At 43.8% G+C, this 17,879-nt stretch overlaps 1 protein-coding gene across 3 annotated transcripts in view; it reads right to left on the bottom strand.

Moving 5' to 3' along the window:
• The window catches only part of RNGTT (RNA guanylyltransferase and 5'-phosphatase), a 416,958-nt gene that overhangs the window by 102,530 nt on the left and 296,549 nt on the right, over positions 1-17,879 (bottom strand). For all 3 annotated transcript variants that reach the window (XM_075597840.1, XM_075597839.1, XM_075597838.1), the window contains one exon: positions 7,536-7,636. In XM_075597840.1, coding sequence (XP_075453955.1) covers positions 7,536-7,636 — 101 coding nt within the window. The remainder of the gene's footprint in view (positions 1-7,535; positions 7,637-17,879) is intronic.

Below are 17,879 nucleotides of genomic sequence, written 5' to 3'. Positions count from 1 at the left end.
CACATCACATTTCTCAAACGTCATGGACCGTTTGCTTGTTTCCATGGATGGTAACAGCTGCAACGCTCAGCGAGCTGTAGTCAGTGGAAGGATCGGGCCATGTGACTGCGACATTAGTGATTACATGAACATAGAACCTGAATATCCACAGCTTTGGCACTGTGACACCCACAGGGTTAATGAATGACTACTGTCCTTGGGAAGCAACAAAGAACATAGAAAATACGAGTATTCAGAAGACTCCCGGAAGGTGTATGTTCCATGTCTTCATCTTTGCTACACAGATATCATCTGTTGTAAATGAATAGGTAAAAATAAAAAAGTAATTTACGTCTACCCTGTCAGCTGTAAGGCATCCAGCTCAAGAGAACAGACGTGTGATATGTTATTTTGTCACCTTTTAGTGCATGGCTGCTTCTGAATGTACATTTAAAAAAATTCAATCTGAGCAACAGTCTTTTTTATTAATGGCAACAACTCTTTCATCCTCTATTTAAGATCACACTGGGTGTGTGTTTGTGTGTTTGTGTGTGTGTGTGTGTGTGTGTGTGTATGTATGTATATATATATATATATATATATATATATAATATATAATATATATATATATTATATATATATATATATACACACATATACATACATACTACACACACTAATGGCAACCATTCTTTCAACCTCTATTTTAGATCACAGTGTCTGTCTGTCTGTCTGTCTGTGTCTCTCTCTCTATATATATATATCTATATATATATATATAGTCATTGGTATGGAGATTTGCACTCACGTTTATCAGAAGGCAGATGCTTGTCCCATAGTGAAAGTACTGTATAGACATGTAGTAACCAGGGAAATCCTGATAACAGAAGACAGCACACCGCAATAGTAGGGCCCTGTGTTCACAATACACATTTTTTTGGACTACTATTGCGGTGTGCTGTCTTCTGTTATCAGGATTTCTTTGGTTACTAAATGTCTATATATACAGTGTTCGACAATCCTATACATTTACACGACCGTGGCGGGTGGATTTAACCTCCGGGCGAGTAAATATTGGCCCAAGCAGCACACGTGTTTGTTTTTTTAAATTTCTCTGCTCGCGCTCAAATTTCCCTGCTCGCGCTCAAATTTCCCTGTTCGCGCTCAAATTTCCCTGCTCGTGCTGAAAAAAAACAAAAAAACTCCCCCTACTTGACAGCTGATTGGCGCGCGCTCCCAGGCTTTGTGGGCGCGCGGCCAGGCTCTATATGAGCCCGCCCCCAACGAGCAGCCAATCTTTTCCCATGGAGGACACAGTAAGTATTATCTGTGCCTTCCCCCTGTCCCCGGCGCTCCCTCTGCCCGAAGTTATGGAGGTAGTAGCGGGGGAGTTTTCCTGTCCCCGCTTCCCCGTGGGGCCGGAAGATTGTAGCGGGGATGTCCCCTCAGGTCCCCGCTTCACCCCGATCCCCGTGTCAGCCCGCGGGGCCAGGAGATTGGAGCGGGGATGTCCCCTCAGGTCCCCGTTTCACCCCGATCCCCGTGTCAGCCCGCGGGGCCGGGAGATTGGAGCGGGAGGGGGGGGAGCGGGGTGGTGGTGCTGGTCGCGGCCTTTCCTCTCTTCCGACCCCCCCCGTGTGTAGAGTGAGAGAGTGTGTGTGTATGTATGTATGTGTATATGGGAGTGTGTGTGTGTGTGTGTATATGGGAGTGTGCGTGTGTGTGTATATGGGGGAGTGTGTGTGTGTGTATATGGCGGTGTGTGTGTGTGTGTATATGGGGGAGTGTGTGTGTGTGTGTATATGGGGGAGTGTGTGTGTGTGTGTGTGTGTATATGGGGGAGTGTGTGTGTGTGTGTGTGTGTATATGGGTGTGTGTGTGTGTATATGGGTGTGTGTGTGTGTGTGTATATGGGAGTTTGTGTGTGTATATGGGGGAGTGTGTGTGTGTGTGTGTGTGTGTGTATATGGGGGAGTGTGTGTGTGTGTATATGGGGGAGTGTGTGTGTGTGTATATGGGGGAGTGTGTATGTGTGTATATGGGGGAGTGTGTGTGTGTGTGTATATGGGGGAGTGTGTGTGTGTATATGGGGGAGTGTGTGTGTGTGTATATGGGGGAGTGTGTGTGTGTGTAGGACACCAGAGGTAACCCCCAATCAGTCACCCCCCCACCTAGTCAGTCAAAGTCACCCAGTCAGTCAAAGTCACCCAGTCAGTCACCATCTCCCCACCCAGTTCCTCCCCACCCAGTTCCCCCCCATCAGTCAGTCCCCCCCCTATCTCCTCCCTGTCTCTCCCCCCGCCCTGTCTCTCGCCCACACTCTCTCTCTGTCTCTCACCCACACTCTCTCTCTGTCTCTCACCCACACTCTCTCTCTGTCTCTCACCCACACTCTCTCTCTCTGTCTCTCACCCACACTCTCTCTCTCTGTCTCTCACCCACACTCTCTCTCTCTGTCTCTCACCCACACTCTCTCTCTCTGTCTCTCACCCACACTCTCTCTCTCTCTGTCTCTCACCCACACTCTCTCTCTGTCTCTCACCCACACTCTCTCTCTGTCTCTCACCCACACTCTCTCTCTGTCTCTCACCCACACTCTCTCTCTGTCTCTCACCCACTCTCTCTCTCTGTCTCACACCCACTCTCTCTCTCTGTCTCACACCCACTCTCTCTCTCTGTCTCACACTCTCTCTCTGTCTCACACTCTCTCTCTGTCTCACACTCTCTCTCTGTCTCACACTCTCTCTCTGTCTCACACTCTCTCTCTGTCTCACACTCTCTCTCTGTCTCACACTCTCTCTCTGTCTCACACTCTCGATCTGGATATCTTATTTACCCTGTATATCTTAACTGCCCTATACTACACCGACATAATTTATACTGCTTTCTTCCAGATCTGACTCAAGCTTTGTCAGGAATCGGCGTTCTCCTCGCTCCCCACACAGAGCACTCCCTCCCCGCAGGGAGCCCCTGGACACACAAAACAATCCTGCCTTACCGGCCTCCACGGCTCCTCGCCCCTGCCGCCGTCGCGGGATTACTTCCATCGGCGATTCCTCTGCTCAACGCCGGGCGCGCCCACGCCCTCCTGCACGCACACCTGCACCATCCACTGGCTCGGTTCACACGCGTACACGAGTTACGGAGCACGCTCAGTCTGCACACTCTTAATCCCGTCTCCCGGACCTCAGGCTCCGCCCCCGCACACTGCACGGGCATACTCAGGTTACTAACAAGACTCACCTGGCCTGTTATGCCTGCACCAATCTGCAGTGTCTCCCTGTAGCTCTTCCTGTCCCGACTCCGTTCCTAATTGGACCTTCCTGCTTTATCTAGCTCCTCTCTGCTCTCAGTCTTTGCTCGACATAGTCTCTGTATGGAAGTACTTCTGGATACTCTCAGTGTTTTCACAGATTCTGACGCAGCTCGTACGACTACCCCCTCTGGCTCTCGATCTCGGCACTCCTTGGACAACGCTCACTCTGGTAACCCCTTGAACACGGCTTGGACTACGACCTATCTCCACTCTCCACTCCCTGACTTCGGCAAGGCATCATTCACTCTATCTCTACAACTGGTACCGGCAAGTATTGTCTACCTTACTACACCTGGCCTGGCAACGCTTCATACCACACTCCGGAACACGCTCCCTTTGCTGCGGGTGCGTGTATTACCACTTCCCCCTTCAGCTCAGGGGACGGGTCTGGTCTGCGGGCAGCACCGGCGTAACAAGCTTCACACGGAAGACATCGGAACCCCCCCTAACCCAGAAGACATTGCGGGAATGCGGGTACCTGGACATTGAGGGACTGCGGATCAGGTAAGATCCCAGGCGAGATTGCTGCTTTAGATATTGTGAAGCGGGGACGTCCAGACACTGGTTAAGGTGTTCAGGAAACTAGTCACTCTCATCTGGCTTTTATTTCTAGATCCAACATTCACACACACACACACACACACACACACACACACACACACACACACACACACACACACACACACACACACACACACACACACACACACACACACACACACACACACACGTAACAAGGACTAATTGTAGATTAATGTAATACAATAAATACATTTGTCAAAAACGAATGTTATGACTAGGAATTTATTAAATGTATTTTATTTATAAATTTTATTTTAAAGCGGGGTTGGGGGCGGGACTAGGGTTGGGGGGCGGGACTAGAGGTGGGGTTGGGGGCGGGACTAGGTGGCGAGTAGATTTTTGGGTTGGGCGAGTAGATTTTTGGGTGATTTGTCGAACACTGTATATATATATATATATATATATATATATATATATATATATATAAATCAAAATCAAACATACATACACACATACAGCTTTTTTTTGTGATGGTGCTGTTCGGTACTCAGTATCGCCACCTCTCTTTCCCTGCTGCTTAGTTATTTCCCTGCTTGCAGCCAATTCCCCCCCCCCCCCCTCCCGTCCCCCACATGGGCTCAGCACTTCACAGCAGACAGACTCAAGCAGTCCTATTGTGAGGATTCGGGGATTGCGTCCCTTGCTGCGCGGTTCCTCCTCTCTACATAACAGTACTGCAGCGGCTGCTGCCTCCGATCTGCCCCCCGCTGGTGCGCGCACCCCCGCTGTTTACAGAGCGCGTGCGCACCCGCTCCTCTTCTACCAGGTCACAGACCTTAGCTCTGCCCCCTTGGTCACGCTGCGCCTCCGCTGCGCGCACGCGTGACGTCGCGCATCGAGCCCCAGCTGCGAGTCAAGATTGCTGTTAGCCCTTGTCTCCTGCAGCCTATCCTTGGCATCTGCAGAGGCTCCGCCTCCACTCTGCCCCCTCTCCTACTGGTTCCTGTCTCCTATAAGAAACTGGCTCTTCCTGTCATACTTTGCTGAACATAACCTTGTGTAGCCTTTGCGTGTGCCTGTCTTGTCCAGCCCAGCCTTGTCTTAACCTCTCGTGTACCGACCTGGCTTTGCATTTGGATTCTCTCTGGCTCTTGACCCCTGGCTTACGGATAACGACTACGAGTACCTCTCCAACCCCAGACCACAGGCTTACGGACTTCAACTACGAGTACCTCTCCAACCCTCGGACCCCGGCAAGTATTGTATTAACCCTTTCTACATACCCAGACCCAGCAACGCTACAAACCACCTTCTGGACTCGCCCCCGCTACTGTGGGGGTGTGGCACAGTCCTTCCCACCTCAGTGCCGGGGTCAAGTCTTGTTTGTGGACTCGCGCAAGCGTTACACCTATCCCCTACCCCCAGGTAACATTCTTAGAGGGTGTGTGTGTGTGTGTACTGGGGGGTTAGGGGGGGTGGCTATTGTGTTTTGGGTGGGGCTTAGTGTATATTGGGGAGGTTATTGAGTTTGGGGGGGAGAGGTGGGGTGGGTCTGCGTAATGGGGGTATAAGAGAAAAAAGGGGGAGGGTGAGATGGGGGGGGGGGGGGGGGGGGACAAGCAAAGCTGCCGAAACGGGGGTGGGGGGGGTGTGAAAGGGGCCTCGAGTACTGACATTTTTTTTAAAGTACATTTAAAAATGGCAGAAGGTGTAGAGGTACAGTAGCTAGCTGCGAGTCGACAAGAGATGAGTTGTCCTGGCAGCACATTGCCACTGGTGATTTGATTGCGGCCAAGGGGCATTGCAAAATGTCCTAGACCAGGGCACACTGTATGGACTGTGTCACTTTAGTACTGAAAAGTGTGCAAGGTTACAAACACCAATGGCTGACATTAGGAGATTCAATACAATGAACAGCAAGTGTTGCCTAAAACAATCGGCTGGTAGTGTTCTAAGGCTGGCTTCAGATATGGAAATCTCCACACCATTACATTAGAGTAGGTCTGACTTGTTCACTCACCACACTGGGCAACCTGAGTCTGGAGCTACATAGGGCTTTGGCAACGTTCTCAGCTGAAAAGCGCTTTGTTTGATTTATATTTAAAAGTAAGGAAGATCTAGTGGCACTCCAGATTGCAAACCTGAACACAAGTTTAAAACTCATGATCACTCTAGAGCAGGGATGGCGAACCATTGGCAGCGCACCACGCCAGGGAAAATTGTTTGGCACACCCACGTTTGAGATTGTAAATACGGCAACCGACAATAGATAAGTCATAACACCATTGGGGTGAGTTGACATCACTGCTTTCTATTGATGAACCCATGGCCATATTTGTCGTTTTCCTTCTGTCAAAACTGGCACAAAAAAATACAAATATCATGGAAACAGAGGGGACTCCACAATTCAGGTGAGCTTAAATTTAAGGGAAAAAAAATTCCCAGGAGGGATTGCCGCTTTATTATTCATTAGTGTATACTGATCTTCAGAATAAGAGTATGTTTAGGAAAATGACTTGCCTTGCAACCCTTTTACTAATAATTCTAGCAATTTTTTTAATTTAAAATAAGATCATTCAAGTGCATAGAAGCAGTCATTTTAATATAACAACTTTTAGAAGATTACTTTGTTTCCCATACATTATCTTTCATTTTTCACTCTAATTGCACAGTTGCATACATGTACAGGTCAAATCGTGACAGCTACAAAACAGTGCGCAAACTGGGGGGTGCGGCAGTTACAGAGGTCCCGTGCTCTCCCCCCGGGCATTTAAATTAAATGCCGGGGGACCGCGCGAGGCCTCTATAATACACTTACCTTCCAGCGACTCGTTGTCCTGGTAACCCGGCGTCAAATGACGCCGCGGGTCACGTGATGTCACATAACCATGGCAACGTGACGTCACATGACTGCGCGTCACTTGACATCGGGGTCGAGCGGGAGCGGGGGTGGGGCGTCCGAGGAGAGCAGGCAGGGGTGCGCACGGGTAAAAAGTTTGCGCACCCCTGTGTTATCCTATCTCTGTGATATGGACGATCTATTGTTTTGCCTGATATGCTGAGGTAAAGCGAGCTGGATTTTAGCCAAGTCTGGTGTCCAGCCTCTGGTTACACCGCTGTGTATTTCTTTCCCATATGACCATCAGAATAATTTAACTCTTTATCTTGCTTCGTAGAACCCTAGGGTCTTTGAAATAGAACAACAAAATATGTTTTGCTTTTACTAATCACCCATTTTACAGCCTTGGTGTGGCCCTTGGACTGTCTCCTCCTGTTAATTCCAGTGCAATTCTTTCACACTGAAATCCACTTGAAAGCTATGGTAATGTAAACATACATAGTACAGGCTTTCTAAATACTTAAGAATCATTTTGCTTCAATATTTTTTTAAGTCTTTAAATGTATTTAACATTACAACAATATTAGCATGGTGTTTCTACTTTCATTTTTGGGGGATCTAGCTCCTTTGCAAAAGTAGTTGAAGAGCCCTGCCCTAAAAGAAGTGATATGTTGCCATTAAATGTATCTACTGTAAACTACAAAACAAGCATGCTACATTGGATATAAAATGAAATATACCTAAGCATATTCACTTTATTGCAAGTCGATTATTTATTGCTAAGAGGGAACAGGGCTTTAAATGAGACAGACGAGGCTCCCTGGTAATCAGTAGCTAAAACGCCAACACAAAGAAAACTGCAAAAATAAATCTACTTACCCTTCACCTCCAACCTTGGTTATCTTTAGTCGGAAGTCCACTGAATTCATGTTAGGTGGCTTCCATTTCAAAATGTCATTACATCGACCAGGCTTGTATCTCTATAACAGATTAAGAGGCAGGAGCATTGAAAAACAACAGTGCCATTGCAATATAAAGTCTGACCTGTGCATGCTGGATGACTATCAAACAGACTAAAATGCGGTGTATTTTGAGAATAAACTTGCTAAAACATGTCGTTTTGGCATATTTCTGTGTGTGTGTTTGTTTGCTCACAGTGCAAGGTTAAACAGTACAGCTTGTGTTGCTGAAGTGTTTGAAGATGCCCCAAAAACAGAACACTGAATATTTATTTTAAACAGTAATGCCCTCTTCTGATTAAGGATCTGAGTAAGGAGGGCTAGGGAATCTTAAATGAATAATTTATTCTAAGTAGGAACCCCCTCTTGTGCAAGCACAATTTCTGGTCACCGAAGATCGTGGGAAATTACCCATGGTCAGGGAAGAGAATGTCACATGCCCCCTTGCTAATTAGCTCAGATATGATAATGAACAAAAAACAGTTTTTAAGAAAAACTTCCATTTACTAGCATAAGGAATTTCCATCCTGATATTACTTTTAATATATATACCCCATATGTATTTAAACATTAACGCCCAAAACTTAATGTGCACAGAAATGATAAAGTAATAGTAAAATGTGTCAATATTTTCAACCCCAACATATTTATAATATTGAATTACTCTTCCAAACTTAATTGACACCACATTAAAAAACGGTGAGATAAGATACACGAAACCTTGAGTTATAAATAGGGATTCCGGTCTTAGGTTTTAATGAAAAACCCAAAGAGGTATCTCATGTCTTGCTGAGGATTAGTCTAGTTCTCTCTTGTGGATGGAACGCACTTCTTCCTCCTGACACCTTGCATATTATTGCATCCAGCTTTTGGATGAATAGATATTTGCCTTCAAAAGGCAGGTACAGGTGCAGCTACGATAATTCTAACACTGCTTTGAAAAATCTGGGGCATTCTCCCAGTAATGCTACAACATTTCTCTGACATTTCTGCAGAAAGACTAATGGCCCATCTGATTAACACAGCGGGGATCCCTGGTCAGTTTGAATGGGACTGCCAGGGACCCCCGCTGTGTGAATCCGATGGGCCATTAGTCTGTCTGCAGAAATGTCACAGAAACGTTGCTGCATTACTGGGAGATTGCCCCAGATTTTCCAAGACTCGTGGCAGCATCTGTAACAAATTGTTCTTTGAGGTGGAGTCTGCCATCCAATTCCTCAGCCACAATGCTCTACTCACTGCCACAGATTTCGCTGATAAAAGTACAGCGTCCAACTATAGATCAGCGATATACGTTTCCAACTTGAGAATCAGAATCGGTCCTCTCTTTACACCCTTCTCCAGTGGTTATTCCACTTTTACCACTTAGATGTGCATGGCTCTGGACAGTGATGCTGGCTTGCATGCTGAACCTGCCTCTAAAAGGTACTTTCTTAGGACACACTCCATCCTTCGCTCCATGGCGCCTTTAAAAGACTCTGCATCATTCACAGTCAACGTAGTTTTTCTATCAGTCTTTGTGATTACAGCATCAGCTTTAAGATGGGTTTCCAAAATTCCTGACCTCTATTTGCAAAAGGATACATCCTGGTAAATCTTTTAGGAGTCAGCAATTTTTTGTCTGGCTGCATCCACTTAGAAGCCATCATTTCCCCATTGTGTAGGGGAAAGCATTTCCTCTTCGAGTCCATGAATAATGTATCTTTCTTGAAGTGTTCTTCTGGGTACTCTAATTCCTGTACTTCTCTCATTGCCTTGATTAAGGGATCTACAAGGTCTAGATTAAAATCCAAATCTTCACCTGCCCCTTCCTGCTCAGAAGAATCCCAATATTCACCTTCCAAATATTGTTAAAATACCTCTGACTGTAAGACGCTCTCTTCTTATCCAGACTGGTTTGTGATTTTGGCCTTTTGTGAGACTGCGTATTTGCTTATAGAATCGCTGAGTCAATGCTCTGGACTACGGTCTCCTTCATCCAGGATAGAAAGCTGATCATCTTCACATATTTTGTCTTCCATGCCCGGTTTAATCACATGCTGCACAAACAGTGCACTTTTTTTTGTAGCCGCCTTCTTATGAGGCAAAAGTCACCGTCGCTGCCTTTTAAATTCCTTCTTCTGGTTGACCCCCAGAGATACTGCAGCAATAATAATAATAATAAAACAAAATCTTCATTCTTTACACAACAAATGCACTTTCTAACTTATAAAAAAAACTAAGGACTCCTCTAGAAAATTTGGCAGCGACTCTGCCTGATGCAATCTCCATACTCAATGTGCATTTGTTTCAGTAACTTCCTAAAATTCTGAGTGTCTCAGCACATCCCAGGCATAAGAGTAGGCACTTCCCTTTTAAATATAGACTACTTCCAGCGCGTCACAACTATGATGATATTGTGCTGGCTTTAGATCCTCTCCTCTCATGTGGGATGCCAATACAGGCCCCGAACAGCCTACAACAGCCACTTGCATTCCAGGCCGTTTCTGCTTCCTCACCCGGTCGCGGGGCCTCTGGCTGACAGGTACTGCCGACGCATGTGCCAGAGCTCATGGGGAAGAGAGGCTGACAATATTCCAGATTAAACTGCACTGGCTGCAGTCCTGGTGAGTCCAATTAAAAAAAAAGAACAAACCTACTGCTATACAATAGGACAGGAAGAAGACTGTTCTGCAGGTAAGGGGAGGGCCTTATTCTGACCTGAAGAAGAGTTTCCTGTGCTACTATGGCTAAAGGGGAGGACCTATCCCATTCGGTACTCCCTGCCATGGAGAATAGGAAAAGGTAAAGAAAATAATTGTCTTGCATTAGTAAAATTTGATTCTCTATACAGAGCACATCCTAATGTAGCAAATAACATACACTAAACTTTAAACATTAGATTTATTTTTTTTCATTTAAGAAAATGTAACCTTGCTCACAGGGACAAATAGGTGTTAAGTTACAGTATATATGAAATATCTGAACACCATGCAAAATAATTGAAACCAGATATACTTGTTTATTAATGTTCAGCTTGGGATTTTTAGCCACACTTAAAAATTAAATTGACCTCTCTACGTTTTTCAAAGTTATATGCCTTAAAGATAAATTAAATCCAGCTCCATTGGTTTGATAGGTTGGTATACCTTATCCCTTTCATTGTCTTTATTACATACCCAGTACCATGTGATTTCTGAAACACCAGGAGCCCTAGTGAATGGGTATGTCATGGTATAAACGCTAGTTACCGATCACATTTACTGCTCTGTACCTGATGGAAACATAAGTGGGGGGAACTACACTTGTGTTTGTCAACATCAGGTCAGGTGAATGCAATCGCTACTGCAGTGATCCCAAGCTTGCAATCCTGTAAGTCCAGTGGCACCCGGGTGCTGTCGGATATCTGGCATTGCAAGTAATAAAGAAAATATGTAACTGAAATCCATTATGTAATCCAATGTATCTGCTAATCTATTGCAGGGACCATTAAAGACAATTCTGAGCCAAGTTAAATGTTGTTCACCAATTTATCTTTAGCTGGCACAAAGCTTACATTTTCATGGAGTATAAAAGCTTGAGCTTGTCAGATGTTCTGATAATACATTTAAAGCAGCAACGAGAACCATTGTGTTAAAGAAGTTAAATATTATGTGCACATTACCATTGGTTTCAATAGAGATACATCAAACATTTCAAATACTTACATCTCCTAAACAGAGCATTGCGGTTTATGAGTCAAATAATACATACATGGAGTAATATTACAGTCCCATGAACGAATTCATAAAAGGATAAAGGCTCTGACACTACTTTGGACTCTGACATTGTCTGATCTCAATCCAAACTGTCAACTGCACGGGTGTCCAACTCCAGCCCTCAAGGGCCACCAACAGGCCAAGTATTAGGGATATCCCTGTTCAGCACAGGTGGCTTAATCAGTGGCTCAGTCACTATTTTTGAGCATTGAGACAACTGTACTGAAGCAAGGATATCCTTAAAATGTGACATGTTGGTGGCCCTTGTGGACTGGAGTTGGCCACCCCTGGTCTAAGAGCTCTGTAGCACTTCAAGTTGCAATCCCTGGTAGATGATCAAAACACATTTTATAACCCAATTTGGGTGCTTATATGTCTTAGGAATACATTTTTGTGGACCCTTTGAAAAGAGAATTGTTTGTCAATCAACTGGTGCAAGGAAAGTGAACGCAAACCTTAAAAAAATATATAAATAAATAGTAAATACAAATAAATATCACCAAGAGGAGATGCAGCTGGTGTGAGAGATTTCTCAATCTCTCAAGCTAACATCTGGGGGAGGACACAAAGCGCAAAACTTCCTCTCCAGGGTGGGAATTATCACATGGAATCATATAACGATGTAGGCAGCATATATAGGAAGGAAAAAAAGAGAATATAGTGCAACACAGATTTAATTAACAAATAATACTAGAGCAAGGAGCTCCAATACACTCACATGCTCCAGAATAAAATAAGGCAGTGTAACCACTCTGGGTTCAGTAGAAACGCAGCTCTGCTTGGCTCTAATAAGCTTCAATCGTCCTTTACTTCCGCACTCGGGCGGCGTCTGACGTCACGGACCAGTTCCTCCAATCATCCGCTGGCAAGGGAAGGATCGTCTGGCTCCGTAGTTGGCAGTATCAGCGCGAGTTGTACAGGCGGGGAGACGCAAAGAAACACAGCTGACGGCACGATGGAGAGTCTGCAGTATTATTTGTTAATTAAATCTGTGTTGCACTATATTCTCTTTATTTTCCTTCCTATATATGCTGCCTACATCGTTATATGATTCCATGTGATAATTCCCACCCTGGAGAGGAAGTTTTGCACTTTTTGTCAATCAACTGAATGCAAATCAAACTCATTCCAAATCTCAGAACACCATTTTTACAAACCAACTTAAAATAATATTACTTTACAAATAATTAGAGGCATTAGATTTTGGTAAAATAGCATTTAAAAAAAAGCAATCATGGAGATGGACCCCTTGTAGACGTCACTTACAAAAAGGAAGAAGAATGAGAAATTTAACTGAGAAGATTCAAATCGTATTTGTATTTCGCAAGGGCATTTCACTTTTTACATTTTGCTGAACATTTTATAATCTTAAACTAGCCAATCATTATTCAGTCACACAAAACGGTTACTTGCACACCACCACTCCTTTGTGCTTTAACAGAAGGCACAGCTCACTGTTCCTTTGAAATACAATTGAGAACAGTAGGGGATAAATAGAGTTCCGAGTTTTAGTTATGACACAAAGAGAATCGAACTATGGTGCATTGAACGCTACGTCTACACGAAGCATTGTACCTCAGCTTCCTTATTTCTTCCATTCTATCGTAACTATCCCAAATTCAGCAAAACCTCCATAACCAAGAATGCTTTATGTGGCCACTTTCTTAAATAACTAAATCCATAAATGCAATCTGTATCCAAATAGAGTCTGTCATGTCTGCATTAAAATGTTTGTTCTTTAGTGTTAAACAGACCGAAAAAGTACAACTCCCATGAAACCGGAAAAGCTCTAAATGCTAATGGAAATGATGGTTACCAGGAAAGGTGTCTCTGGTACTTCCAGGTTGTTTAAATCCCCTGCATCATGTGGTAGGAAGTGGCGACGGATGACGCTGTGCGTTCCTATTGGCCAGTACAACATTTGTTTTTCAAAAGCGGACCACCGACACATAATAAAGAATAAAAAAATAAATCCTTGGTTTAAATCACAAATTCACAAGGTTACAGAAGAAAGAGCTGTTAGTCACATACTGGTACTGTATAAACAGAATTAACTGAAGCAACATTTCAAGGACCCTGACCCCTTTCCCAAGCTCACCACTTAATGTAATGACGCTTCGTTTAAGTACCCTGGGAAAGTCACATGTTGCATACTCCCAGAACGCGGTCCCAAAAAGTGTCATGTGGGGGATTTAGGCTTGGATGGGAGTAACCGGAGGCACAATCCCTGAAAAGTATCTTGAGAATCAGGGGTTCAGTGCTGAAATTAACATGGTTCAGCTCAGGAGATACCCTGCTTCACACCCATGTCAAAAATTAGAGGGTACCCTGGGGTCCTGTAATCTGTTTAGGAATGAGTTGCCGTTCATACTGGACCAGTGGTGTCAACTTATTGAACTGAGACATATGGTAACTGTCTCTCAGTAATAAATCAGCAGAATAAAACAAACAACCGTACAGTAAACTATAAGCTTTATCAGGCAGTGTATATTTTTACAGATTAACACAGACAGATCTTCTATTAGGATCTCCAACATGGATGCCTTCTGTTCACTGCCTCTATCAACATGGCCACCAAGACAGGAAGTCATCCTCTTCCTGAGCTGAATTACTCACTTTCTCCCTTTATAAGGGTTCCATTACACTCTTTCTTTGCCCTGTTGCCTAGAATCCATGTTTTACCTTACCTCTAACATTCCACATCTCTCCAGCCTTGACTGCGGAACTTCTCCATCCTGCCTCTCTCCTGTAACTGGACCCCACTATTCTAGCGATTCAGGATTTAGATCCCAGGTACAGGTCTGTCTCCTGGACAGTACAAGTCAACATACACAGTCGCAACATGTTCTGTTTCAGTTCAGATATAAAAACTCATTATTTTGTGCTATATTAAGATGTGTGTGCATTAATGGTCTATAACAAATCACCATCTCTAAAATAAAGTACTTTGACAAACGGCTTACCAAGTCAACACATGGTTTTGTCCAAGCCGTTTGTCTCAGAACAAGAAAGCTATCACTGTATTATAAAGCATCCACCAAATGGTTATATGAAGCTATAAAGTAGCAATTTGATGTGGCCTGAGCATTCAGAAAACTGGTACACTGCTCCTCAGACTTGTTGGCTCTATAGGATCTCAGGAAAAGAAGGATCCAACGCTCTACGGTTTTGATTATAATGCTAATTTATGTGCCACACTGTGTGGCACAAATACACTAGCATTATAATCAAAACCGTAGAGCGTTGGATCCTTCTTTTCCTGAGAATTGCCCTGGAATTACTGACATGTACTCCTTGGACCAGCAGCACCAGTAGACTGTATGTATATATTTTTTTTCATTGTGGTGTGCAGCATACTCTATTATTTACTTTGGCTCTATAGGATCGGCATGCTCATCTTTGTGACTTCCTAATGGGCACAGCCAAGGACTGATGGATTATAAACCTCTCCAGCCATTAAGCCCCCAGAGCATTAGGTGATGATAGAAAGGTGGAAATAGACCATGATGGAGGGAAATGTAGAAAATGGTTAGTGAGAAATAAGAATAAATATAAAGGAGGTTAAAGACAGCCATGAGTGTAGATATTTAGAGGACAGGTCCACTGAACAAAAAAAGGTATCGGGCTCAGTAAAAACATACATCTTACTCCTTTACCCGATCCAATTGCTATCAGAGCAAGCATTACTTTGAGGAAGCACTCAGCCTGCTAGTTAAAGGGAGGCAAGCTCTCTGAATCATGCATTCAGATTACCCGAAAATGTATAGAGATACTGAATATTGTAAAGTGCAGCATATTTATTTTCAGTCGGAATAAAATTCTCATTTTACTCAACAAATCAGTAATGCACTTTTCCCAGTTAATGCCTTGGCACACCATGCTGTGCAGAGCTGCAGTGCTAGATATAGTAATGGGTGCATTCTATTTAAAGATCCCATTAAGCTGCACTATCAGAAAGTCAGGCTGAGTGACATGTACAAATATGCACTGTTAATATCCAGCTTCATTTAAATAATGAGATTATATTGCACTAGAAGTTTTAATATCAGCACACACACAAGGCTTAGAAAGTAACAACTATTTTTTATTAGTTTTCTTAGTTGATTCTTCATTTAACCCTTTGAGTACCGGGGAGGCCACGGCACCAGAGTGCCACGTGCCCCCCAGGCACATCGCGGTCATGTGACCGTGTCAACCATTGACAAGGACACAGAAGGAGTCCTCTCATTTCCCTTCACTGCAGATCGTGTTCTGCACTGGCAAAAAACCTTTGCTTGAGCAGGGCATAGTCATTAAGTCACGGGGCCCCTGGAGTGCAGACCCCATAACGTAGTGACTACGTCTTGGGGCAACTCATGGGTTAAGCAACACGATATTACAACTAAATTGGTTATTCTATCAAATGTGAAGTCTATTAAAAAATTTTTAAAAAGAAGACACCGCTATGAGTTAATGATAGTGGTGTTATGCTGCACCATTTGACGCGTATACAAGGTGGGGGGGGGGGTGCGAGAGCAGGGGCAAGGAAGACAGGGGGGCGCAGCAGCAAAAGTTTGCACTCCCCTGCAATAAGGGATGTGACAAACTCCCTTTGATAAACATATTAATTACGGCAGATTTCTACACTGGACTAAAACAGCTGTTCTAACAGAGCTTTACAAAGCAGCACTGGATCATGGTCATCAAAATTCCATATCCAATATATTACTACAGTATAGAAATAACTCATTGAGCACACATTTTAGTCCACCATTTATGCTGAATTACAGGAGTGTGTTCTACAGTACATGTATATGGCCCCTATTTTCTATTCTAGCATCTTCTTGGAGAATTCATTTTTAACATTATGTTCACACTCAAAAGGCAAAACAGCACCCATTGCTAAATCGTAGGATAATCACACAGTAAACATAAAAAAAACTAGAACCATAATGTCCAATTTTAGTAAAAATGCAGTAAGGTTTCGTAACCTTTGTGAAAATACTAGCGGTTGTTATGATCCATACAGATAAATACATAGGGGCTCACTGTAATGCCAAAACAAAGCATTAATTGCTTTGAACACCTTTGTGGAATATTCAACCATCAAAAGATGCCAGTGGCCAGTCCAATAAGATTTGACATAGAGAATAATGTTCTTCCTGCTTGTCTCGGCTTCCAAATTAAGTATTCAGTATATTAGTACTGTATCTACTCATAATGGTTAGAGACACTGATAAGTATAAATACTGAATCCAGCCACACTGTATAGAGGGAATAACGGCTATGTCCTGCGGTCAATGTACATGAAGTTAAGCTAAGTGTGGTGCCCCATCAGTGAGGCTGGTGTATCAGAGATATATTAATATCAGTACACATACTGTATACTGTTAATCCGATCAAATAATGCACATAAAGGAGGAACCATATAAAAGGTGAATGATCTTAGGTAAATGTGAACTCACTATAGTGAATAATTCAGGTTACTGACCCATAGCAGGTAACTGTGATAAGGTTACTTAGGGTCAGTGTCCTAAGATAAACTGGTATTGCCTGTTAGGATAGAAACAACTTTGGTGTAGATTCAGTGCCGGAGTCCTGTTCCATACAGTGGTACACAGTAAAGCTGATACAAATATACAGTGAGCTTCAAAAAGTAATAATACCCCCAAAATATAGAGTTCTATTAGGACAAATTAGGAGATTCTCTGTACTAATAGTGTATCAGTATCTATTGTAGGATCAGCATAGATTCTGCTAACTACTTTATATAAGGAGACATTGGGTATAAGTATAAGAGTGTCAAATAATACTTTATGGAAGTTATCATAATATACTTATCACTTTTGTGTAGGTAGATCGCTGTATGTGGAAATGATTGTATCCCAGTTATTGACAGTTCTGAGAGCCTCTCCATAGTATTCATAGACGTAAGCATACAAAATATATGCAACTTTGTAGTCATGTATAAGTACTATTGCAAGTGTTGCAAGCATACAGCAAGAGTTCCTCAGTTAGGCTGCGCTTATAGTGCCGACGACTGCGATGCAACGTCGCGGCAAAACAAATGCATTGCCGCCGTCACGTGCACTTATAGTAAGCGCGGCGCGACGGATTTGTTGTGATCGCTGGAAGGCATCTCTATTTGATTTTCCAGTGACCGTCGCGGGCACTATAAGCGTAGCCTAATGCAGGTGTTTTAAAACACCCCTTATGCTCAGCTTGCCTGGAGGCTATAGAGCCGAGTCTTTCTTACAGCAGGGAGACGCTGGCATGTCCGTATCGCCTTTGTGTGGTTTCGTGAGAGAGAAACTGCTCGTGCACATCAATGTGTTGACGCACGCGTTCCGCAGGTACGAACACTTTGTCAAGGCATAGGAGGGGCGGCGGGGGGGGGGGGGTGGAGTCACTATCCTTCGCTGCGAGCTTATAAAGCCGTGTCAAGCAGGTGCTATGCAACAAATTAACCCTTTATCTGCCCGATCCAGAATAGATTTGTTCAAAAAAAGGTTGGACATCTTTTTAGATGGGAAAGGTATACAGGGATA

This window comes from Ascaphus truei, chromosome 4, assembly GCF_040206685.1.
Source record: "Ascaphus truei isolate aAscTru1 chromosome 4, aAscTru1.hap1, whole genome shotgun sequence".
Classification (NCBI taxonomy): Eukaryota; Metazoa; Chordata; class Amphibia; order Anura; family Ascaphidae; genus Ascaphus; species Ascaphus truei.
This window is presented reverse-complemented; position numbering and strand designations above follow the sequence as displayed.